At 33.3% G+C, this 25,449-nt stretch overlaps 1 protein-coding gene across 1 annotated transcript; it reads right to left on the reverse strand.

Moving 5' to 3' along the window:
- Positions 1 to 20,218: 20,218 nt before the first annotated feature.
- Positions 20,219 to 24,819, reverse strand: LOC122282688 (probable aquaporin NIP5-1). Its single transcript, XM_043094668.1, has 4 exons — positions 23,848 to 24,819; positions 21,465 to 21,884; positions 21,306 to 21,367; positions 20,219 to 20,923 (listed from the first exon to the last, which is right to left on the reverse strand). Exons 1-4 carry the CDS (start codon positions 24,064 to 24,066, stop codon positions 20,728 to 20,730), a joined length of 897 nt encoding a protein of 298 aa, XP_042950602.1. The 5' UTR covers positions 24,067 to 24,819; the 3' UTR covers positions 20,219 to 20,727.
- Between the last annotated feature and the right edge of the window lie 630 nt (positions 24,820 to 25,449).

Genomic DNA, 25,449 nt, shown 5'->3' on the forward strand with positions numbered 1-25,449 from the left:
AGCCACTAACTTGTTCATCTCCATTTTGGAAGTAGCTTGAAATTCTGCTGCAGAAGTGAATGAGGGTGTGCCTGCGTTCCCACGCGGACATTTTCTTCTGTTGTGACTAACTTGCTTACATCTCGAACAAGTCATATGCACACAAGTTTTCCTCAACTTGTTTGCTCCTTGTTGATCATCCTCATTTTTTTTCGATGTTTCTTTGGCCTCTAACTCCTCCATTGCTGGCTTTAAACCGTACAAAAAATATTCCACAAGTAGCTCATTTAATAAGTTTTAGTTAATAGAATATATTGAAAGATTTACAAAATTACCTGTTGTCTATCACTAATAAATGTCCACCCGCCTTCAGGTTGCTCTCCAAGATCGGATATAAGTTTTTCAATAAACCATCCTCAACTATCTTTTAACTTTGCCTCCATAATGGTCATGGCAATAGGGTACATGTTATCATTTGCATCCCTACCCGCAGCACATAGGAGCTACCCCTTAAATGGTCCTTTTAAGAAACAACCATCCAAATCAATCAATGGTCTACAACTAGCCTTAAAACCCTCTCTATATGTTGCCAATCTTACATGCATCCTTTGAAAAATAGGAGGTAACTCAAGAGTTATTCGTTCTACCCTAATTAACAAACAACTACATTGGTTCCTTTGTTTCATGGTCTCACAATAGTCCCATACCTTGGCATACTGTTCTCTATGGCTACCAAATATGTTAAACTGAGCCTTCGTTCGAGCATGATACAACTTCATTTTAGAAACTTCGACTCCCCACTTTCTTTTAATCTCATTAGCAAGTACATTGATAGGCACATTAGGTTGGCTTAAAAATAGTGGCATCATTTTCGATGCAATCTAAGATGATGTGACAATGGGGTTCTTATAACTTCTGCTACAATCATGTCTTGGATTCATAGAATTATCTGGAAAGTTTGTTGCCCTCTAATCCAAGACCCATAAACCCGGTAAGGACATTTAGGTGTATTGTAGACAACAATAACCCTATCTCTATCATTCTTTGTAAACTTGATAGACTTACCAATGTTTAGGTTCAACCTTCGTATTGTCTCTCTAAACTGTGTTGTAGATCCAAACTTCATTCCAAGAGAAATTTTTGGCTTCTCCAAGTCAACAGTTTGAAACTCAGGGAACTTAGAATCACGATGTCCTTCGTCGCCACTTGGAACAGGAGATTGAAGAACATCACTTGGTGCCATATTAGATAAGTTACCTGCTAATTGTGAAAAGTAAGCACTGTTTAGCAGCTCATGAAAAATAAACACTAAAATTCTCAACAAGAAAATAGAATAGTATTTTATACCTACATCATCTTCCTCTGGCCACCTTGGACCACTTCTGTTCTGGCCTGTTTCAAGTGGAAGACTCCTCCCTTCATCCTCCTCATCCTCAACATCTGAATGAGATTGTGGCTCTTTATCATCAACACCTTTGTTCCTTGGTTGTACAGGCTTTGACCTCGATGTTCCCACTGTGTTGACATCAATGTCATACAACTCATCTTCACTACTCAACACTTTTTTTCAAAATGGATCATTAAGTCTAAGGCGAAGTGCTTCTGCTTCCTCCTCATCCCCCCATCCTCACTCACATCCTCCTTGACGTGATGATTATGCAAAAAAGACTATCGCACTAAAGTTCGAGAATGAGACACAAGATACAAATGAGCCACTTGTTGACCCTGAAGTGCAGACACCATAGACAGCACATCATGGTCAAATGTAAGCAATTTAAGACCATTGTGCATCCCTAAGCCAGGCTGTCTATAATAAACTAGGTCACCTGGATTGTAACCATACTTGGTCACAATCGTCTGTATCTCAATCCATGATAGCTCATCCTCATCATATGGTTCATGGTACACATCAGTCTTACCCCCCAACATATTCTCCATTCCGCCTCCTTTCAATTACCCCACCATGATGGACTTGAAATAACAAATTCCTCGTAGACATCCTACAAAATATTGTCCATTAAATTAGTCATAGACCATACTCAATTATTAGACCAACCATAAAGTAAACTTCATTCTAACTATTGGAACAAACAGATAGATTTGAAACTTTTCCTATGCAAGGGAACACCTCTGTGGTCCCTCTGTCACAACCCGATAACAAGGACAATAACAACATGGATAGGTTATTGTGTTCTCAAACTGGGACAACATTGGACTCACCCACGTGCAACATTGGACATGCCCTTCCTCAAAATCGAGTAATTTGTCATTCCAAATTACTCGTTTCACACAAAAAATATATAAATTCGATTATGACATAGATGAACTCATTTCGAGACAGACTCGCCTCTGCGGCACCTACTGTGCGAAGAAGACAGATACCAACCCGATGAAGACGAATGAAAATGTTTGATGAAGCCACTCAGATTGGTGCGAAGCTAAACGAAACACAAATGCGAGCAATAATCGATCGATGGTCAATGGTTTCCGAGTTAGGTTTTTCAAATTTTGGATTTGGGGTTTTTTATAATATCAAGTTCAGTTTGGGAAAATGGAAGCCGATAGAGTGAGGGGTGATTTTGTCTTTGCATTGAAGGACGTGCATGTGAGAAGCACGTGAGTGAGTCTTCCGTTCTATTTAACCCTCAATTTAGATGGAAGGAGGGGATTGGTACGTTTTGAAAGTAAGAAAGTCCACTTTGATGGAATCAATAGTTTCGGGGGCACATTATGAATTGAGTGATAATTGGAGGGGAAAATTATAATTAACCACACACACACACACACACACACATATTAAGGAACAACCCTGGGTGCGTTAACCCAAGTGCACCAGGCATAATGATTTAAATAAAAAAAATTAAAAAAAATCATTAACTTATTTGTCTGGAAAAAGAAAATATAAGGTTAAATAAAGGCAAAAAATAATAAAAAAAAAAAGATATTATTTATCACCTCATACCACACACTTTATATATTTTAATATTATTTTTTATTTTATTTTTGTTAAACTAATTGAATTATTCTACTTATTATCCATACACAACATGATTGTTATAGGAAAAATGAAAAAAATAATTAAAATATGTGTGGTGTGTAGAGATGATAAACAGAATTATTCTAAAAGAAAATCTAAATTTCAGCAAAGTATGAGCATTAGTCTACATCCATGTTCAATTATCTATTTACTCTCTATATAATAATAAAATATTATCAATTTAATAATTTTTTTAATTTGTATTTTTATCACATTTTATAGTTCTACTAATTAAAATATTAATAATAATTATATTCTAAATTAAATTAATAATTAATATTATATATTGAGTGTTTTAAGTATTTTATTAGTTAATTTTACTTAATGTTGAATTTTACAATGAGAATACTTTAAAGTGTTTTTGTTCTAAAGAGTAAAGTCGTTTTAGTTTTTTTATTTGAAAAAATTGAAATTAAAAAAAGAAAATAAAATAAGTATACTATCAGAACAAAAAGGATATGAAAAAGAGACGTCAATTCATGTGCATCGCGAGCGTATTAAGGGTCTTTTGGTAAAACATTATGCATTAAATTCTACAAGAGAGTTACACGTCAAATTGTCAAGGGTCTTAAAGACCTTTTAGTAAAATATGATCCTTCATTAAATTCTACAAGGGAGCTATGCGTCAAATAGTCAAGGGTCTTAAGGGCCTTTTGGTAAAATAGGACTTAACCGAAAAATAAAAAAAGTTATTATTCACAGTTAGATAGCCACTTATTATAATAGAATATATATATATATATGTAATCAATAAATTTTATTCATAGAAATAAGCAAAATCCAAGTACACAAGGAGTATACCGAAAAATAACCTAATTAGAGTTTATAATAGAGAGTAGAAGGATCAAGAACTTTTAGCCCATTACAAACCTCTGCCTATAAGAACAAAGTTCTAAAAGAAAAAACTTTAAGCTCATCAATTGTTGCCCCAAGGTCTTCGAAGCTTCTATCATTTCTCTTGTGCCAAATGCACTAGCACATACATATATGAACCATTCTTTAGATCGTTGCCACTTGCGAGTTGCCTCAAAGGCCTTGTTAGCTTGGAAGGAAGTCTATCGGTCTAAAAGGCATGACCCATAACAATTCAATTCTCGAGAAAAAAATATATATCCCACATGGTCTTGGCCACCTTGCAATGTAAAAACAAATAATCTATTGAGTCACTATTCTTCTTACCATACAACACCAATTCAACACAATTACTCGACATTTCCTTAAATTGTTTGTGGTGAGGATTTTGTCCAGAGATGTTGCTCATATGAAAAAAATTGATTTTGAGAGAGCTTTTGTCTATCATATACTCTTCCATGGGAGCACGACCATTCCATGGCACATTAGAACTTGGTAGTACGATCTGACCGTGAATTTACCTTTCTTGAATGGGCTTAAGCTCATCTTATTTATGGTACCACTATCATGCTTATGGAATACTGGGTTATTCATTTGTAGGCGATTAAACTTGTGGTTAAATTTCCATGCTTCTCGTGAGTTGTGGCAACATAGCAAGTAACCAAAAATTAAAGAATATTACTGCTTGTTTGGATATTTAGACCAGTAGTAGTAAAATAGTTTGTGAACAGTAATGCAATAATATGAATTAAGATGTTTTCTAGACTTTTAGGAAATAGGTGAAAAAAAAGTTAAATAAAAATACTATAAATATATAATTTTGTAATATTATTTTTGTTTTAAAATTTGAAAAAATTGTATTATTTTTGTGTTTTGTTTGGAGGTTTGGAAAAGTTGTAATAATTAGATAAAATATTGACTATTTAAAATTAAAAAATATTTTGTATTTGAATGATGTTTGTAAAAGAAATATATGAAAATATACGAGAATACTTCAAAATGATACTTTACCCAAACTAGACCTTGGTTGCAATCAAGAGACGCTGGAGCCTCCCTCAACCCACATCCCTAATTCCCTGACACTGCTATTCAACATTGTAATAAAAAGACCATAAACATTTAGAATATCTAGGAGCCGATGGCCTTTGCGCCCTTATCCACCCTTACAACCACGATACATCATTGTATGTAACATCTTAGTAATTCTTTGAGTCTACTTTAAACAATTATAATATTGTGAAATTCACATGTTATGTCTATCCATTTTTAAAGGAAGCCACATCTAATCGTTGGGCGATTACCAGCAATACTTTCATATAGGCCTCGTTTAGAGCTTAGACTCAATTAATTTTAAACTGAATCTAATATCCAAATACCAACTCTCAAATTACTAAACTCATCTCAACTTAAAATCTTTTACACTTGAGACCCATAACCTTTTTGAATTCAACACCTCTTTACATGCAGGATCCATAACCTTTTTCAACTTCTCATAAATACATCTAAACTCATATTAACATCTAAACACATATAAACTCATCTTAGGTGGGTTCCACAAAACTCAATCTACCATCTCAACTCACTACTATTTATAAAAAATTCAACTACTCTCAGTTCAGCTCAACATCTAAACAGGGCCTTGATTGACACTACATTTATTTTTGAGTTATGTTATATACAACGCTTTCATTGTACTATATAACTGTGACATAGTTAAAAACTATTAGATTGGCTTTTACTTTTTAAAAATAAGTATATTCAAATATTAATAGATAATTCAAATGAATCTGTAGTATATAACATTTGTTTGGTGATCAAGGAAAGGAAAACTTGCATGGTGCTCAAGACCAACAGTGATCTATATAAGAACAGATTTATTGCATATCCAAAACCTTAACTATATTGAACTGTCCAAAATTCAGCAAGCACAACTTTGTTGATCCCTGCTGCTAGAGAAGAAATAGAGAGAAAGACAACTATGTAAGTAGTGGAAACCAGATTTACTGCATATCCAAATATTGAAAACCACTTAGCTTCCTTGAAACATCTGAAATAATTACAAACATTCCGGCTAAGTCTTGCATCAAAATGGAACTTTAATACAGAAGAAAAGAATGTACAGTTGTTGTACTCTTTTATTTATAAATCAAGAGTAACCTTATGATGATTTTGAGCTTGCTTCCATTACTTTGCTAGCTGGTGCCTTCTCTTGCCTTTCTACATAAGTAGAGGGAAACCATCCCACCTTGCCGTTGCATTCTCCTTTCCTTCAGACCATCCATTAGGGGCCACCTGGTGATATTGCAAGTGTGTGAGATATAAAAAATGAAAAAAACAAGATAAAACGATTCACTTTAAAAAGAGTTCATCTTATTTGCGAGTGCTCGCTGTTGATTAATATATTTCCTCACACTTGATGGCTAGAAACCAAAATTGATGCCATATACACGTTCACTTCCAGTCATTAATTTTTTTTGCCAATGAGAATACAAAATTGTAGACACATTGAAACTGAGTGGTGTCAAATGCTAGGTCGATGATGAACATTTCCATTAGTCTATAAATAAGATCGGGGTGTAATTCAACATAGAGCATGTACTTTTTGTAGGTGGTGCAGGTATAACACCTAGATGAATAATGGGAAGTAGTCACATCTCAAGCAACTGAAGTCACTGGCAGAGCAGAAAAAATGTATAACATGAACACCATGCCGTTTAACCCTACCCCACTTTATTAGGAGAGAGTTGTGGATAGCTCGTGTGAAAACTAAAATGAGATTTTATCCAGTAGCCTCATTATTGGATTATCTTCTAATTTTCCTGGAGACTCAAGATTCAGCATTCCTCCCCCTCCCCCTTATTTTTTTTTTTTCTTCTCTTACAAAAGCTCAAGATTTGGCTGCAAATCATGTAGCCAGTTGTAATTACGTTCCAATTTATGCCTTTTTTTTGTATTTCATAAGTCCATCATATACTGAAGTAACTAGGTGGATTTCATGCAAAAATTGGTTGTAGATATCCTGAATTGTTGTGCTTCTAAAGGGTATTGGACCTTGAGAAAAGCCATGCACACCCAACAAATGTTCAGCCATAGGGGTATAAATACACAAGGATACTTGACAGACAACTTGAACTTATCTCGGCCAAGCTTAACTTGACTCAACTTGCTTATTAAATAAACCATTCATGAACACAAAATTAGGCTCGATTAGTAAATTATACAAATTCAAATAGAACTCGCTTCACTCAAGTATTGTTTGTAAACAAGCTTGTATAAAACTCAACTAAACTCATTAGCTCGTTAGTATATATTGCCATATATGCACATATACAATAGAAAACAATACATACTCATTATATGCAAAAGATATTAACAATGCATATTATATGTATATATGATATATAAATTATAAATGCACTTTCATGATGTCAACTTTGAGAACACACCAAGGGTAACCCTTGTTTCTGTGATAGTTTCTGAAGAATTCCTAGGCCAGAAGAATGTTATCCCCAATGCTTCTATCTATGATAAAAGCAGTTAAAAAAAAAAAAGATTTCCTTCCAAGTCCAATTCTTCAAATTCTGGAGCTCCGGGGGATGTTAAGCATATTGTTTTTGTATCTTCTGTTAATAACTTTTGTGAAATTCCCTTTTTACATGTGTTTTTATTGAAGGATTATTTTAATTTAATTAAAATATTGGTTCTTCAATTTTAAATTATCGAATTTTAATTGGATTTACTTAGTTGTGAAATTTATTTTGTAGAGCTTTCTTAATATTAATTTATGTTTTGAGTTTAAATTGTTGTTTAATTTATTTTAGTTTGTTTTTGGATTTAAAATTTTGGTATTAGTTTTTATTAGTTATTTATTATATTTTATCTAGATGTTGTGTTTAAATTATTTTCTTTGTTTTATAGCTTTTAAAATTGTTTTCGTTGAATCTGTTTTTGGACTCCAGAGGTGTTGAATAATGAAAACTGGTTTTTCATGCGTAAATAGATTTTTTTGGTGTGTGTGTATCATGACCCCAAGCCAAGATGAGGCATTATCTCGGTGGAGCTCCTCTGGTCACTCGGGAGTATAATGTACTGAGTAACATCCCCTAAGTTGTCGCTGGGCGACAATGGGAGTGAGCAAGATGGTAACGCTTTCATAGCGACTCCGTGGCCCATCTGCTGGCGGGGGTTAGAAGATGTTTGGCTATGTACGCGCTGGGCACGAAACTGGGTATTGCTCATTACGAAGTCACACGCATGGTCATTACCCGTGGTGTGACGAAGGGAGTCAGGGTGTTCGGATGACTCTTAGAGAAGGTCATGGTGCATTCGGTTAATAAAAATGAAAATTAATTTGAGATTTGGATTTTGGGTCATTTTCTAGAAAAATGGCGAGGAAAGGTTGAAGGAAATATTTGGGCCAGATGAGACTTTTGGCGTGAGTTGAAAATGAATTATTATTATTTTTTGGCCAAAAATGAGATTTTTGGCGTGTGGAAAAATGTGGATTTTTTGAGACAATGCATATGGCATCTTTTCGTGCATATTGTTGAGTGTAATATTTTTTTATCTTGTAGTGTTTTGATTATTACTTACCTGCGACACCATTTTTGATACCGTAGATTTTGATGCAGAGGTTTAGGAGGAAGAGGTTGAGCTTGAGGAGGCTGCTCCGCCAGAGTATTGACTTAGAGTTGTTTTACTTTGGAAATTATCTTTACTTGTTTTTATGTTATGTAATTTGGATTTGAAACAATGTTGAAACTTGTAATATTTTAGTATATGTGTTTTAAGTGAGTTTGTATTTAAACAAAAATTATGTTACTTAGTTATAAAACTTTTATTATCCGCTACGTGGTTTTATTGTACACATGTTGCATGTACACACACTTGGTACTTGGCGATGGGATGCGTGATCCGTGTTGTCATCATTCCAGTGACTCAATATTCACGTGTCCGTACGCGGGAGTTGGGGGTGTCACAGATGGTATCAAAGCAGTTCGACTCGAGGTAAAACCATATGTCTCATAGGTGGAGTATCAGAAAGTTTTAAAAGCTTGAGTTGAAATTATTTTGTTTATTTAATTTAAATTTTTTTATTTAACTTTATTCGATTTTATTTGATTTGAAATTATTTTATTAAATTTGAATTTATTTTATTTAATTCCATTTGATTTGGTTTGGTTTGATTTGATTTGATCTTATTTGAATGGAAAGTATGTTGTTTTCTTTATTTTGTTTTAATTTATTTTGCTTTGTTTTGTTCGGAGTTGAAAAGTGGGTTAAGGGTTACGCTATGGCAGGAAGATGGTACAACCGGGAATATTGTTAGGAATGGATATTTAGTGTAGTAGGCTTGAATTTTTATTGATGTGGTTTTTTTTTATAATATCGAGTCTTGAAGGGAACGACATGGTTTAAGCAATCTTTGTGGAGTAGGAACTCAAGTCGCAATAAGGAGGGGAATTAGTTTTAAGTTGCTTAAGATGATTGAGGTCTTAGGTTTTGTAGAATTTATGTAATGAGTCTGTAAAGTAGGAGATTGTAAACTCAATGAACTTCAAGGATAAGTTTATAAGAATTTTATCTAAGGTTTGAAGCCCTATATATGTTATGAAATAAGTTTGTGAGGTTTAAGTGGTAGGTTCAACAAGCATTTGAAGGATTACTTAAATTAGAAGTTTTAGGTCTTGTCGACTTTGATGAGCAATCTGATAACATTTGGGGCTTTACGATCTACAAGCTTTATAAAGCGATTGTTTTTAGATCTAAGTTCATAGGTCTTGAGGATTTTGAAAAATGATTTATTATTCATTAGTGTTTCAGATTTTAAAAACTTTGGGAGTCAATTTCTTTTATGATTGGGTGTAAGTTTATTGATCTTAGAAATCCTAGAAGATGATTCTTATTTGATTTAAGATGTTAGAATTGCATAGTTGAAGAGATAATTTATAAAAAGATTTGAGTTCTTAGTTTTGCGGATTTAGTGTACTAGCTTGATCTACTCTGGTGAGTGATTAGTTTGTAACCATTAAATTAGGATTGATCAGAATTGAGTTATTGATATGGAAAATTTTTTGGGGAGTATTTCTTTGAGGATTAAAGGTAATGATTTAGCTTGCATATTTTTTTTAGGATTGAAAATGTTGATCTAGTTCGTGTGTTTTTCTGAGGATTGATCAAAATATCGATCTATTTTGAATAATGATTGTTTTAACTTTCGGTTGAAATTGTAGGTTTAAAATTTGATCCACATTAATTTTAAGGATAATAGATGGTACATATGTAGGAAAATGATTTTTATCGATTCAAAGGTTATGAGTCCATCAAGGTGTTGGGAATAGTTGACTATACGTTGGTATTGGGTGTGATTGGATTTGAGGCTATATGTTCAGCAAACTTTGGAGAATGGATTCTTAGCAGGTTTAAGGTCATTCTTGGTACAAAACTTTGAGAAACAACTGTTTGTTGATTTTAAGGATATAAGTTGAGCAGATTCAGGAGTGATTCATGTTGATTTTCGGATATAAGTCCAGATGATAGAAATGGTATTAATGGATCACTTGTACGTTTGAATCATTATTAATTTTGGCTAAGGATGCTTGAGATCGACACGTAATAGTGGTGAGTGTATATGGATTTGAAGAGTACAGGTCTTTGTCCCGTTTTTGAACTTGGAAGAAATGGCTTTGATAGGTGTTGAAGTGGATTCGATACGATAATTTAATTCAATAGATTTTGAATTGGAGTTATCGGTGAGTCAATTGGAGTGTTCAGTCGAAGCATATTACTCAATGGAATATTGGTTGTCAATAATTGTTATAATTATCTCCATGAATTAGTTGTGAATTAAGGTCGTATAGGAATTTAAATTTCTGGAGGCTACACTTTACTTTGGAGATCGAGCATCCAATTGAAAGAATTATGAATAGGGCTGTAATTGAGTTAGTTTTTGGCTTGCCGAGCTCGGTTCGACTCAAAATATCTGAGCTCGAAATTTTTTTTTATTCTTTGTTCAAACTCGACTCGATTAATTAAAATCTCAACTCGAGCTTGAACCTGAATTGTTTTTTTTTAATAAGATTTAATAATTAATTGTGATAACCCTTTTTTACGTGTATTTTCACTGAAGGGTTGTTTTTAATTTAATTAATATATTGGTTTATTTATTTTAAATTAATGTATTTTAAATTGGTTTTAATTTATTTGAAATCGTGTTTAATTTATTTTAGTCGTTTTACGGTTTTTAATATTGTTTTCGGCGGATTTGTTTTTGGTTTCCGGAGTGAGGATTGGACCTCATTTCTTTTCTTTTCTCTTTTTCTTTTTCCCTTTTTCCTTTTTCTTTTTCTTCTTTTCTTTCTTTTCTTCTTCTTTGTTCCCCGTTTCCCCTCTCCCGCGCGCTCCCCCTTCTTTTTCCCCTTACCGTCGCTGCCACTTCAGTCCCCCATTGCGCCGCCGTCTGGCGACTGTGTTGTACACCACCCCCACCATTCTCTTCCCCTCCCACCAGAGATCATCCCACCAATTTTCAGAGCTATCGGACCAGCCGTTAGCCGCCACGAGCCCCTGGAAGTCACTGCACCTGCTCTGTTTTTTCCCCTATCGCCGGTTGCTTTCGCAGCCCATAACCGCCGCTCGCCGACGGCGTGGCCTACACCACCCACCCAGTTTTCTTCCCCTCTCACCGGTGAACATCCCCACTAAGTTTCACCTCCATCCGAGCCACCGTTAGCCACCACGAGCTCCTCCAAACCATACGGTTTTTCACCGATTCCGGCGTCGTCGCACCACCTCCGGCCACCATCTCTTCACAGCTTCTTCCCCTACTTCTTGCCAACCTAAAACACCCATTTTCGGCCTCGATCCGTTGCCGGAGCAGCTCCCACGAGCTCAACTCCGATCAGCCCCTTTTTGGCCTTCGACCGCCATTTCTACCACCACCCACGGCCAAAACTCGTTTCCGTTAGCTTCATAAATATCTCAAGGTCATTCCCTATCAATCCTGAGCCTTGGTTTATTCCCGTTCGAAAGTGAGTAATTTATTACCCACGGCCACAGTGTAAATTACACTGTTACGTTGCTTTTCTTCTACCGTTTGCAACTCCGCAAGCTTTCAAAAAATACCATATAGCGCTGTAAGTAGTTTCCAAACTCTACTTTTAGATTTAAATATATTTTTCTTGTACAATAAATATTTATTGTTGGTTGGCTGATTCCGGACTGAGTTCGAGGAGTTCGGGGGTCGGATGGATTGAGGACGAAGTGCTTGGTTTTGGTTGTTTGTGATTGCTTGATTATTTGAGCCATGAGGCGTGAGTTACATTTTGCATACATGTGTATTTTATTTATTTGAGAAAATCATGTTTTATTGGCGTAAATGGTTTTTGGGTGCGTGTGTCTCACGAGACCAAGTCGGGATGGGTTATTATATCGGTGGAGCTCCTCTGGTCACTCGGGAGTGGATAATACTGAGTGACATCCCTTGGGTTCTCGCAGGGCGACGACCGGATCGCACGATACTGTAACGCTGTCATGTCAACTCCGTGGTCCCTAGAGTGGCGGGGATTAGAGGATGGCCTGGCCAGGTACGCGCGAGGCGCGAGTCTGGGCATCGCTCGTTTAGGTGTCACACACGTAGTCGTTACCTGCAGTGTGGCACAGAGCCAAGGTGTGCGGATGATCCCTAGGGGAAATCATGGTGCATGCATAATTGGATCGTTTTTATGGTTTTCGGATGTGGGTCATTTTCTGAGAAAATTGTGAGATTTGGTTTTGAGGCTTTTGATCCATTTTCTGGGAAAATGGTGGTTTGGGCCATTATCTGGGATAATGGCGAGGATGTGTTGAGGCTTTTGATCCATTTTCTTGGAAAATGGTGGTAGCGGTTTTGGGCCATTATCTGGGATAATGGCGAGGAATGGTTTTAATGGTTATGTTTTTGGCGTGCGTGGAAAAATTATGATTTTATGGAACATGTGCATTGCATTCTTTCATGCATATTGTTGAGTTTAATATGTTTTTATCTAGTGGTATTTGGATTTTACTTACCTGCGGCACCATTTTTTGTACCGTAGATTTTGATGCAGAGATCGAGAAAGAGGAGGAGGCTGAGCCCGAGGATGCGGCTCCACTGGAGGTCTGAGTTGAAGTTAATATCTTGTTGTTGCTTTGAATTATATTTGTGTTTAGTAATATTCTATTCTATATGTTTTGAACAACTTTGTATTAAACAAGAAAAATTATGGTACTTAGTTATGGACTTTGCTATCTGCTGCGTGTTTCTCGTGCACATTCGTTACTTATACACACACTTGGCACACGTAGATAGGATGGTGACCCGTGATGTCATCATCCGGACATCTCGATTTCTCCATGTCCGTGCGTGGGGATTTGGGGGCGTCACATTAATAAATTAATTTTTTATTAATTTTTTAAAATTTTCTGACTTCTACTTTTACTCTTGATTTGATATGTTTAAATTTTGAAATATATATTATTTTATTAAAATAATGATACATACAATTTTAAGATATATAAGTTTCATATAATCTTTTTAAAAAAGGATAGATCTACCATTAAACATAAATAAATTTTTTACGTGGTTATCATATTTACCACATTTTTCAAATGGAATATGTGGGACTTATATATTTTAAGGTTGTAAATATTATTTCAGTATTATAAAATAGTTATAAGTATATCTATTCCCAGTCTACTATATTAATAGCAGTCCCTAATTTTTCTTTTCAATTTTCATATGAGAATATCAAAATCATCAAATTACATTCTAAATTAATATTGTAATAATCTTAAACCAATAAAATGCATACAGTTTCAAACAATTAAAAAAAAAAAAGTTATTGATCAAGTAAATTTATTGAAATGGTTATTATAATGTCATTACTTTTGGACCTTTTCTTGCAAAGTTAGTTGGCTTTTCAATTTTGACTAGAGAGTTATCCAATCAACTTTAAAAAAATTTAAAAAAATAAAATAAAATAAAATAAATCCCATGAAAATGTCATAGACAGTACCTTGAAAATCCCATAGACATGTCCATGTAAATTGGATCATGGGATGCACAGCACATTATGCCTGGTTCTAGGCCCAAACTGGACTATGGTTTGCTAAATTATGAGCCAGACAATTTTTCAAATTTTTAGGAGTAATGCTTGTTATAAATTTTAAATCGATAAATTTTATTTAAGTTTTTTATAAAAAATAAAAATAAAAATAAAAAGTGGGCTATACTAATAAAAAATTATATTTTTATAATTTTTTTAAGGTGAGGTCCACTTATTTATGAAAACTTATACGAAACTTGTTTATTTGAGACTTGTATAAATCATTCCTCAACTTACACTCTTCTCATACGTAAATATAGAGAGTACAAGGAGCCTAGTATTATTGATGTCGATGAGTAGTACTCTAGCTAGGGTGTGTGTTGAAGTCTATTTGTGTTAGGAATTATACTTTGTAGCGAGGCATACATGTTTTCAAGTCTTTTGAAAGAACCATTTGATCATCAATGACATGATTAAGGACGTGTTTGGAAATACATGAATAGTTCTCATATATTTTCAAACTATTTGATCACTATTATTTACAAATTATCACTATTATTCATAAATATTCTAAAATACTTTTTATTATCCAAACAAAAACTAAGTTGATTTATATATCAAGTAATTATTTGGAGAAGTTTCTTGATTTCTTTGATAACCTAATTCATAATTAAAAAAAAAGCCTTCGTTATAAGATTAATTATATATCCACGCTAACGTAACGATTAGTATTAGAACTAATAATTTCATGCTGATCGCATACATATGGATCGTATGGCTTGGAATATTTGGAGCAAATGACTTCAAGTATATATGTGTGTGTGTGTATATATACTAGGTCGAACTAACGTGCAAAACATGCTTCTCTAGTTGGGTGAGATAAGATTTTTAATAAAAATGATATGATTTTTTACAAAAAAAATAAAAATTAATTAATGCATAATTTATTGCACAAAAAAGAAGTAAATTTTAAGAAATATCTTTAGATAATGATGAGTTAGTTAAATATAATAATTAGACGTTTGGATAGATTAGAAAATGAAAATACTTGTTCAAAATAAACCATAGTTTAATACAATTTGTGAAGTCGAGTAACATAGACAAATTAAAGTCCTAGTTTTTTTCAAAAGTAGAATAGACAATGCAAATATTTTTTAGCATATGAAAATACTGCTTGGCTTGTTTGGGAGATAATTGATCATTCTGTGTCTTCTTCTATGGGATTAATTGAGAGCACATTTAATTTTTTGTGACGTTGTTGCTTGAGTTGATCAAAATCTGCATCAAGTTGAATCACATATTCTCTTTGTGAAGTTTATGTTGCAATGTTCTCCAAATATGACAAATGCTCCTACATGATATGAATTTAATATTTGTGTATGATCAATAGAAAAGTAAAAAATAAAAATGCAAAAAAATTGTACTTAGTAATCATGTGATTACAATAACTTTTGTTAAATAATCGTCACTTATAACAAACAAAAAGTGTATTCAATTATGAGTATAAATTTTGAAATGCTATTTATTGATCAATGATATATCAAATATAAGAATCCAACGCAACACTTTCAATTATAGAGTGAATTGAGTGATGTCTGTTATTTAACTAGTTTTTTAATAAAATAGATCAAATAAGAATTAAAAACGTAAAATTTGTTATTTAATCTATTGCCCAGATGACTAACACAAGAGAGGGGTGAATTGAGTTGTATTAAAAAAATAACAATTATAAATCAAATATATAATATAAAATATAAACAAAATACGAAATAGCAATAAATAAAAAGAGTAAGGGTAAGAGAGAAGCAAACTCAGTATGTTAATGATGTTTGGCTCCACTGCCTACGTCCTCGCCTCAAACTACCCATTGAGGATTCTCAAATTCACTATTCAACTTTCTTCAGGTGAAGATAGAAACCTATTACACATTTGAATAACACCGCTACAAAGGATCCGTGTAGAACACCCTCTACACTTGCAATCATATTACAAGTGGTGATTCAACTATTCCCTATGTAGAACACTTTCTACACGCACAAGGGTTATACACACCCTTTTACTGATACAAGAGTTGATAGTGGGTAGGTTATTAGAAAACACTCCTCAATGAGTGAAATAAGAACAATACAGCGCAAACTATATCTCTCAAAATGAACAAGAATTAAGGCTCAATACTTAGAAAATAGAGAATGAAAGCTTTGAATGAATGTTGTATGTTCTTGGTGTTGTGAATGTGAAGCTCTCAAATTATCTATTTATAGGCATATGAGATTTCATATTCAAATTTAAAAATATTCATATGTTAAAGACAACATCATTCACTTTTTCAAAAAAAATTCAAATAAAAGGTTCTTCTTTTTCAATTGTCAAAGACAACATCATTCATTTTTCAAAAACTTCAAACCTAATAGTTTACATTTTGCATATGACAAAAGGAGCACACTTTACTTTTCAAATATTTCAAACCTAATCTTTTACTTTTTGCATATGACAAAAGGAGCACACTTTACTTTTCAAATTTTTCAAACATAATCTTTTTACTTTTTGCATATGACAAAAAGAGTACACTTTACTTTTCAAATATTTTAAACAAAAACATCTACCTTTTGCATAAGTAAAAAAAAAACATCAATCATTTTTAAAAATATTCAAATAAAACATGCACATGTGAAAGATGACAATCAATCATCTTTAATATTTTCAAAGTTCAAACCTTTAATCAATGCATGCATATGTAAAAGATGACAATCAATCATCTTTCAAAATTTTCAAATTTAATTTTCAAAATATTCATACACATGTAGAAAATGTATTTTAATGTTTTATGATAAAATATTAATTTTGAGTCTTAATCCTACTTTCGAATTTTTAAGAGATTTACAATATTACTATATGACTTTAATGTGAACTTGTTCCCTTCTTGCTCATGCTTATTTCCTTGATGTGCTTGACTTCATTGTGTAGACAACTTAAATTTGAGACTTCTTTATTCTTTGAATTCATTTGTTATCATCAAAATCCATGTGTAGATATATAATTACACAAACGACCTTGAAACCTTGGATTCAACATAATCATATTTTCATTTGCTTTAATAATTTACAGACTAATAATAAACCTCAGTAATCAGTATAATAAAGGTAAATGTTGGTATACATAAATATTTTCTGAACTCTATAAAGAATATGGTCATGCATGTGTTTTGAGAGAAGAAGAAAAAAAGTGCTGCTTTTTTTTATTCCCCCGCATGCATTAAATGAGAAATGGAGCATTAATAGAGGTATAAAAATAAATTGAAGAATTGAAGAATTGAAAAATTAGTCCAAACTGGACCGGATCGGACTAGTTGATTCGGTCCAATTTTTGACCGATTCAGTCTGAAATCGGTTCTTTCATTTTAAAAATCGATCAAATCCAATCCGAAATCAGTTTTACGTTTTTCAACACCGGACCGGACCAATTTACATATTATATATATTTTTTATTAATTTTTAAAATTATATATAATAGATTTTATATTATATATAATTTTTTATATATAATTGTGTATGAAATAATATATTATAATTTATAACATAACATTTTAGTCTTAAAGATGAATATTTATTTGATTATATGTTTTAAATATAATATATATTAAATACATTTTATTTCATAATAAATTCTCAACATATTTCTTTTGATAAATACATTAGTAATACTAGTATATTTAATATATTAAAACTAGAAAACCAGATCGAAACCAGTAAAACCGGAAGTACCGGTTTAAGGGGTTAACTGGTGCGTAATCTATTTTAGAAAATGCAAAACCGATGTTACCAATTTAGTCTTAGATTTTGTCCAAAACCGGACTAGACCAGTTACACCTCTAAGCATTAATTTCACTCTTTATTTTATGCAATTTAATATTCTAAAGCATTTAAATTTTGTTAAAAAATTGGATGGTGAGTTAGATGGATTAATAAAATTACATGGGTTAAATGGATTAATAAAATTTTACATTCACATTACAAAATATTTAACTAATTATAACTAAAATCGAGCATGATTTCTTATGTACCATATTTTTTGATGTGTGGCTTGAAATACTGAAATGTTTACTTGTAGTGTTGAAGGATATATATTTTACACATGCTTACCTTTGTAGTGTTACTCATTAATATTTATTGATTTAATATACGAAAAGCAAAATAATTAATGCCAATAATTTGAAGACAAAATAGTGCTTATAATCATCTTCCTAAGAGAAAAAATAATATCAATGCTTTTCATCAAGGATGTGAAGAGGGAAAAAATAAAAAACATTTTTATTACTGTATATAGCGATACTATTTATCAAGGATGTGAAAATTACTGTTTATTACTATAGCTGCTGAATAGTCTCTTATTATAATATATAGATATATAATGTGTGTAGGTAAGTAGTAGAGAAACTAGTGGTTAGATGTCAAACTCAACAGCTCTTTTGCTAATTAAGGACGAAAATTGACGAGGACTACCATACCTCGTGAATACAAGACAAGGCTTGTTGATGTACGTTGAAGATAAGCAAGAACATTGTATTTTGGAAAATAATGATGGACACGTTGAAATAAGTTTTGATATTCAATCAAATTAGTGGTACCCTCATGCTTTGTTTGTTCAGGAATTACAATAGTACACTCCATCTAAACATGATAATCATTTTATCTTTGGTGGTGGAACTAGAGATATCCAGTTTTCAATTTAAGAAAACTTCAAAAAATGCATGATTATTGCTTAGCTTGTAGACGTGTCTTACTATGTGTAATTTACTGTAAGAAATATGCTTATTTGTTACTAGATATTTACGATGAAAACAACCATTTGAGACGAGAACACCAAAAGTTTCGATGACTACTTAGATCCAAGCAAGGAAACTGGATATCATGTTTGTCCTCCTATAAGGAAAAGAGAAGCATGAGGTACTTCATATTTTTCCTTAGAGACAAGGGCAACTTCAGGGGAGAGAGAATGCTACAAATTAAATAGAAGACCTCTTGTGGAAGAATGCATGTTCCTATTTATGTGTGGGTACTTGAAGTCTATATGTACATATAGATTTCAAGTTCAAGTACTACATATTTCTATTGGAATACATGTTTTTATTAAGGGTCCCTTCCAACATAAACCAACTTATCCAAACAATTGATTAAAAGAGTTTTTAATTTCATCTAATATTAAACCAACATATCATGCATTTGAAAAACCTTAGAAACGCGTTTCTCCGTTTCTTCTTTTTCTTGATATATTGGACTTCCAACTTCCTTATCATGCAGTATCAAGAAATCGAAGCCTAGCTATAAGCTTATTAAAAAAAAAAAAAAACTGAAACATAAATTTTTGCATATACAGTACTACTCATCACATATATAGCTAATAGTTTCAATAATATAAGGCAATAAATACTCCAATAATGCAGCTTGGCGCAATCAACGGGCCCTCAAGGTCGTCACACCCTATCAAAAAAGTTGATTTGAGGCTAAGTTGCCAAAGATGGCCAAACTATCATCGGATGGCACGTACCATGGTGAAGCAAACCACATCATCGCTCCTTTATTCTAGCATAGGTATCGAATGGTTGCAACTTCACAGCAGCCCCAATAAAATGAGATGTGATAATCGGGATATTGAAATCACCATCAGGAACATGTAGATTAGGAGGCAAAGGGAGGAAAAAAGAAAGAAATGTATACCCTGGAGAAGAAATATGATGCAAGACAGAATAATAATTATTATGATGACTAGTTAATTAAACGAAACTAAGAATTGAGACTAAACACCTTAGTCCATGCTTTGTTGATGCTCATGTGAACTCGAGGGTAAATTTTTCTAATTCGGGAAAACTGATGTAGGAGGATTTGCATATGATAATATTGAGTTGGCAAATCTCTCATTGATAGTACTTATTATCTTGAAAAGATAAATTAATATAAATATAACAAGAAAATGTGAAGATTATGCGAATTGAAATAATATTGTACACGTGTCAGTATTTTGGCCAAGCGCAATATTATCCAATTTCACACATTCTTAACATTTTCTTGCTAATGTTGATGTGTCTCCTCAAAATAGTTCAGCACTATCAATATAGGATCCTACCAATTTAGCATCATTAGACTTGATCCTCTACATTTGAATGGAAAATAAGAAAATAAACGGCATTACGGGAAAGAGATCACGTCTTGATGTCTACCCTTTTCGGGTTTGGCAGCTTTCGAAAGACTGGGTTTAAAAAGCTATTACTGACTGATTACTGATCATAAAATACACAAACAAAACAACAAAGGAGTATAGTATTATATAAACAAACCATTACTACTAATACACATTATTTAGGCACCAAATAAGCCACAAACGCAGAGTATTTTAATTTCACGAAGGAAACAAAACCTAAGGCACGCAACACACATAATTTTTACAAGTCGGGTCTTCTTGCGAAGGAGACCAGACAACCAAAGACAGGCAAATCCAACTTAACACAGCCGTCCATCCAAGGAGAGAGTCCCCCGTGACATGACAAGCACCAGACAAAGGAAATAATGTCCTTTTTATTCAATTCGACTGTAGAGAGTAGACTTTCGGTCACATCCTCAGATGCCCACCACACCTTTATCCTTCTTCTTCTTATTATTATTATATAACTTTCAAGCTATCATATCATGGTACTTCAAAGTCCAAATACCGCCAAAAAGTAGTGTTGGAAATTGCAGCAACAGCGGCATCACGATCGGCGTGAAAGGCAACCATATATAGCTAGGTTCGAGTGCTGCATGCCTAGCGACGGAAGCTCCTGACCTGGCGCGGCGGATCAGTCTCCTCGTCTCGGAGCTTGACTAACGTGTATGTACCCGCACCAAGAAGGGCCCCAAGTGTTGGCGCCACCAGGTATAACCACAGTGCCTTGTAATTTCCCGCTGCAACTGCCGGACCCAGAGTGCGTACCGGATTCATTGAACCTCCGGTTGATGGCCTGCAACCCCGTTAAAACCTAAAGATTATTTTGACATCCTCCTTTGGAATCCTTTTTGTTTTCCCTTTCAATGTTTTGAGGTAAGAACAAAACTTCCAGACTCTTTCTATGATCTTAATTATGATGTGGATGTCAACCTGCCTAAGTGCATTCCTCCCAATTATGGTGGGTGACCCCTACTTTGTGACCCCGTCTTTTCTCGATATATTGGTGTCTCTACCATTTATTTTCATTATTTTCTTGTTTCAATTATTGATGTTGAACTCAATAAATCAAACTTACTTTTCGTGCTCTAGACTTTCGACCTCAAACGATACAAAAACAAACCTGCTACCTTTCATTAATGGAAAGAAAATAAAATAAAAGAAAAGAATATACTCACCCGGCCACGAGAATGTTCAGCATAACTGTAGCTCCAACAGCAATGCCCGCCAACTCTCCCACCTGTAAGCAACATCAAAATGAGAAAAACAAGAGATGATGATCATCTGCATCTGAATACATCTGAATGGGATTGGTTTTTCTTCTTCATGATACGTACCGCTCGGGTGTCAGTGGCAACGGCGGTGACAACGAACAGGAGAATGAAAGTGATAATGAGCTCGATGGCGAAAGCCTGGCCGGTGCTTACGGAAGGAACCGTGACTCCGCCGGACAGGAAGGGATGGAAAGCACCCTTGAGAGCGAAGGAAGCACAAATTGAAGCTGAAACCTGTGCCGCAATATAGGCTGGGACTTGAGCCCAGGGGAAGTGGCGCAGTGCTGCGAAGGCAATGGTGAGAGATGGGTTGAGGTGTGCACCGGAGATGTGTCCCGTCGACAGAATCACGACCATCACTGCCAGCCCTGCACAAGCTGCATTCCCGATCAGTGTCTCTGCTCCATTGTACTTCTGGTTTACAATGGGTCCTGCCGTCGCTACAAATATCAGGATGAAAGTCCCCACGAACTCTGCTCCAAGCTGCAAATCCACAGAAAAAACATATAAAAAAAAAAAAAAAAAACTCTATTTAATACACAAATATTTAATTTAAAAAAAAATAATTATAAGTAAAACTATATATTAACATGAACACTAATCTAATGTGATTGATCAAAAAATATATTTTATTAAAAATAATATTAATTTAAATTTTAAATATAAATAAATAAGTATTAGTATGCAACTTTACTTATACATAATAAAACTCTTTAATTTATATAACTCGTCTATCACTTTTAGTGTATTATTATTAAAACTATAATCAAATAGAACAATATTTTGAATATTATTAATTTCTAAATTTTTTTTAAAAAATATCTGGGTTGAAGGAGATTTTTTTTCTACCATTTTTACTAACAATTTCTCAAAAAATAATTATAATTCCATTAATAGAGGAAAAAGGTCACCAATCTTAAGAACTCTATGCGTAGACGTGACCCAATGACATCGATCTATCAATCAAGAAAACGACCTAAACATAAATTAATCTAAGGGAGGATCTGCTAAAATAAACAAACCCCCTTAATTATTTCGGTTTGATTCCCTTAAATTCTTCTCGTATTATTATATTAAAAAAATATAGTTACAAGTATAATTATGTACTAATCTATGTATCAATATGATATGATCAATTAAAAAGTAGATTTTATTAAAAACAGTGTTAATTTAAATTTTAAATATAAATAAATCAGTATTGATACATAGATTAGTACGCGACTGTACTTGTATGTAACAAAACTCTTATTATATAGATCGACAAGTTATAAAATATATATATATATATGCATGTAGACAAGGCTCAATTATTCACTATTAAAATGCATGATAAAACTATGTAATGTTATTTAAGATAAAAATAATTATTTAAATGAGTTCATTCCAATTCTAAATAATTATTTTTTATCATAAATCATTCCTCAAAAATATAGATAGGGTTCACTTGAAACATTATAAGAAAGAGAAAAATATGTGTAATATAATATAGATAGGAAATAGGGGTGTAGTATGTGATCAACACTCTTCCTCAAATTTGACTAATTATTTCATATTCTATAGATTTTGGAAGATAGGAACAAATAAAAGTTATCTTCTCTATCAGTCCGATGGTACAATAATACAAGCCATCCCAATTCTTTATATATATATATATAAGAAGTTGAGGCGTTTTCCCTAAAATCTTTATGTTCTGCATTTATATATATATATATATAGTTTATGGAGGTTTCCCCGAGGCTGAGGGATGAAGAAAAATTAGAAAATAACGATAAGGACAAGAACAGGTATTATTATTATTACTAATGTCATCATCAATATCTATTTATTTTTTATTTATTTATGTAGCTACTGTTTTGTAAGAGCGACTCTATATTGAATTTAAATATATATATAGAGAGAGATTAATTTTACTATATATACATAGACCGGTGTGTTAACCCCATAATATAATTTATTAATTTAAAAAAAAGAGTCAAAATATCAATATTTTTAGAATAACTTATGTAGAAAGGTTTCATATCAGCAGTATATAAAAAATAGATTTATATATATATATAGGCAACAAAAATATACTATTTTTATTTTCACAAAATTAGTAAGTATATATATGCTTAATTTAATTAGAAAAAACTCAACTCATTTTATATTGCTCTTGATTAAGAGAGAGAGAGAAAAAAAAAAAAAAAAACTAAACATACCAACTACGTACGTACATGCGTATCAATATATTAATTAAGAGCCATGAAATAAACGAATAATCCGTACGAACACCAACGTTGTGTGAACAAATGGACAGCCATTGCTACATCTATCTAAACTCGAAGAAGATTAATCTTAATTGCCTATATATATATACATATAGATATATTTATCACGAGTGATGTGTACGTGTAATGTGTACTGAGCAATAAACTGAGAGAGAGAGGGTTTCGATCTGAGGAGTTACCTTGCGAGTGAGAGAGATATCAGGTGCAGGGAAGTCGGTGAAGCACGTGTGAGGCTGACCCCACGTTGGAGCATTCACGGGCAAGCACTTGCATCGCGGCATTGACTTCCGATCATACGACAGCGAGTCCACTCGCAGAGATGTGAACAGCGGGCCACCCGGCGTCCCTGGCGTAGCCGGAGCTGACTCCGGTGGCGTACCTGCCTCTGGTTCCGGCATTTCTTAATTTCTGCAACCTTAATGAATAATAAACAAAGAAGATTTTTTTTTTTTTTTTGGTGATTGGATACTGGGAAAACGAGATAGATGTAAATTACATGATTCGGTGATTTTTATAAAATTGTCGCTACACGAGGATTATAATCTTGGCCAGGATAGGTAACCCAAAAGATTACAGCTAAGATATTTGACTACGGCAGCATTATGAACTCGATGAAACTGGATAACACTATTGATTTTTTTTTTTTTTCTTTTTCTGGGTTTTTTGGGATGAGTCGGAAGAAAATTACATGCTTTTGAGGCTTTTGTAAATGTACTGCTAAGGAATAGGCCGACTGAAGCGAGCCAGAATATACAGAACTATATATCACTGAAAGAAAGATAACTTTAATTCTTCAAACATACTGAAAAAAGCACTTTTTTTTCCGGTTTTTTGGATGAATATATTCTGGGATTGAGTAGGGAAGGCAGACTTTACATGCTGGAAATATGGAGGTATGTTCAAGGAAGGATGCTGAAAACTGAGGGATCCAGCTTCAAACTCAAATTCACCAGCAAAGTTATAGCTGCATATATATATATGCTAGTGGAGATGAAAAGAAAACCTGAAAGAAACTCGATCAATTCAGCATGCAAAAGAAGAAGAAGCAAGGAATATATGCAGACAAAGGCAATGGAGAGAGAGAGAGAGAGAGAGAGAGAGAGGTACACAAAAGGAGGATTAGAAGAGGCAGTTCAGTTCCAGAGCTAATGCATAAATGCATGGCTGTATATATACAAGAAAATTAAAAGGAGGCCAAGGACCAAGTCTCTCCAATTCATATTATTCAGAAAAAGTCAATGCACATCCCATCACTTAAGCAAGCAAAGGCTACTTTACACATAAGGCTAGAGTCGCTGAATCAATGACGATGGCCATGACCACTCTGCCCTTTGATTTTGCGTCGGCCAAACCAAATCACACTTGCTCTGAGGCTCATGCCCTCCTGACGCTTGCATTTCACTCAATAAATTATAATTTCACCACCCACCCAATTATGTGCAATTAAACATACCCATATAATACAACATAAACTCAGCATCTCCTCCAATATCAATCTTTTTTTTATTTCTTTTTTGGAAATATTCTATTAATTTTTTCTATCCTTTTACGTATCATATGTAAACCAAGCGGACTACTTCCAAAGCACCTCAAAAGAATCCTAGTATACTTTAATCCATTACTTTCTTTTTTTTCTTTTATTTTCTTTATTTATTTGTTTGAGTATAATTGCACTTTAGACTATTATATATTGCATCTTAAAGTATCATAATTGACATGTTATAGTACTCCTATTGGCTATTTATATATGAATTAGTCTTTATTTATGTTAACAGTGCTTA

This window comes from Carya illinoinensis, chromosome 11 (genome assembly GCF_018687715.1).
Source record: "Carya illinoinensis cultivar Pawnee chromosome 11, C.illinoinensisPawnee_v1, whole genome shotgun sequence".
Classification (NCBI taxonomy): domain Eukaryota; kingdom Viridiplantae; phylum Streptophyta; class Magnoliopsida; order Fagales; family Juglandaceae; genus Carya; species Carya illinoinensis.